General features: G+C 44.3%; 1 protein-coding gene across 1 annotated transcript in view; it reads left to right on the top strand.

The window, feature by feature from the left end:
* The window catches only part of LOC105822640 (integrin beta-3-like), a 55,583-nt gene that overhangs the window by 26,562 nt on the left and 27,289 nt on the right, over positions 1-1,732 (top strand). Inside the window, exons 4-5 of the mRNA XM_012659657.1 lie at positions 5-47; positions 1,269-1,458. Of these exons, the coding sequence (XP_012515111.1) occupies positions 5-47; positions 1,269-1,458 (233 nt within the window). The remainder of the gene's footprint in view (positions 1-4; positions 48-1,268; positions 1,459-1,732) is intronic.

Raw genomic sequence — 1,732 nt, 5'->3', positions numbered from 1 at the left:
TACATGTACATCTCCCCACCAGAGGCCCTCAGAAACCCCTGCTATGAGTAAGTCCCTCCTCCAGAAGCCAGGACGGCACCCCTCAACTTTGCCCCAGGCAGGTCCAAGTCCTGGTTCCTATTTCTAGCTCTAGGGTAGCCTTGTTGGCTGCCTTCTGGCCAAACCATAGCTCCCCTCTCTCTGGGTCTCCCTGTCTGGCAAACGGTCCAGCCTGTGATCTGGAGTGTTGTGTCCATAGAGCCCAAGGCTGTGGGGAGACCTAGAAAGAGAATTTATCAGCTTCTTGGTCTTGGTCACAAATAAATGGGGGGCAAGAGAGAATGGGAGGGAAATGAGATCGAAAGTAGAGAGAAATTTATGGATAAGTAAACAGAGAAATTATGATTTCAGAATGATTGATTCCATTGTTTGTCCTTATCATCAAGGCTGTGCAGTGTTAAAATATAAGAAATTAAGTCCTAGAAGAATGCAAAAGAGTGGAAATGACATTTATTGAACCCTTTAATAGTCTGTAAATTGATAACTTATACCTGTGTTTGATACTTTGGCCTATGAGTGAATGGCTTATTTATTTAATTGGTAGATGCAAATCAATGTATTATAATAATTTAAAATGATGGTTACTGAGTCTGACAAGATATGAATTTACTTTTAGTTTTCAAAGTTATATGCTATGGCTTTTAACCTTCTATCTGGGTTGTAAGGTTCCCCAGTAAAGACATCAGCTATCAATTAAATACGTAAACATGCTCCTATCTGGCATGATCTATCAATTTATTGATGGTTCAGGGACTTTAACTTACTGATGGACTTTTGCTTTATTGTTTCTTTAGAGAAGTGTTAAGCATAAAGTGATAGCAACAACTCGAGCCTCCCTCTGGTCTAAGTACTTTGTGTGTGTTAACTCACTCAAGCCTCTCAGTTACTCCTATGATATGTGCGATCATGTTCTCGCTTTCATAGGTTAGGTTCAGAGAGGCTTGCTGAAGGTCCCACGACTAGTATAATGGGGGAGCTGGGGTTTGAACCCAGGAAGTGTGGTTTCACAGCTCACTCTATCATCCTCTAGGCTAGCTGGAGGTAAGGCTGATGTGATGCCACAGGGAATTTGAGAGGTTTGCAGTCTGAACTGTCTGGGTGATGGTGGTTGTATGGGACTGGCTTCGGCATACCACTATCTATATTTGTCCCCCTCTCTTTCCCTCTTGGTCCCCGTGCTGCCTTTTCCATCAGAGCGTCTGCTTAAATTGTCTCCCTTCCCTCCCCAGTATGAAGAACGCCTGTTTGCCCATGTTTGGATACAAACATGTGCTGACGCTAACTGACCAGGTGACCCGCTTCAATGAGGAGGTGAAGAAGCAGAGTGTGTCACGGAACCGAGATGCCCCAGAGGGTGGCTTTGATGCCATCATGCAGGCTACAGTCTGTGATGTGAGTTTGGAAGGCATGGAGTGCCAGGTGTGGTTGGCACAGATCAAAATGGGGAAGGAAGTGGCTCAACTCTGGGGATTTCTGGTGTGAAATAAGAGATAAGAATTAAACAGAGCTTCGTGCAGTACAATATCCAGTTGCTCTTGGTATGCGGTGTCTGCTTATATCCACTCCCTGGCCAGAGCTGACATTTTCTTGAACCTCAGTAGTCCCAGATATTCCTTGGGAAGAACATCTTCCCACTTACTTTGGAAGTATTTCAGAGTCAAGTCTGGGTTAATTTAACCTCAGCAAAGTGGGC

This window comes from Propithecus coquereli, unplaced genomic scaffold (genome assembly GCF_000956105.1).
Source record: "Propithecus coquereli isolate 6110/MARCELLA unplaced genomic scaffold, Pcoq_1.0 Scaffold119, whole genome shotgun sequence".
Classification (NCBI taxonomy): domain Eukaryota; kingdom Metazoa; phylum Chordata; class Mammalia; order Primates; family Indriidae; genus Propithecus; species Propithecus coquereli.
This window is presented reverse-complemented; position numbering and strand designations above follow the sequence as displayed.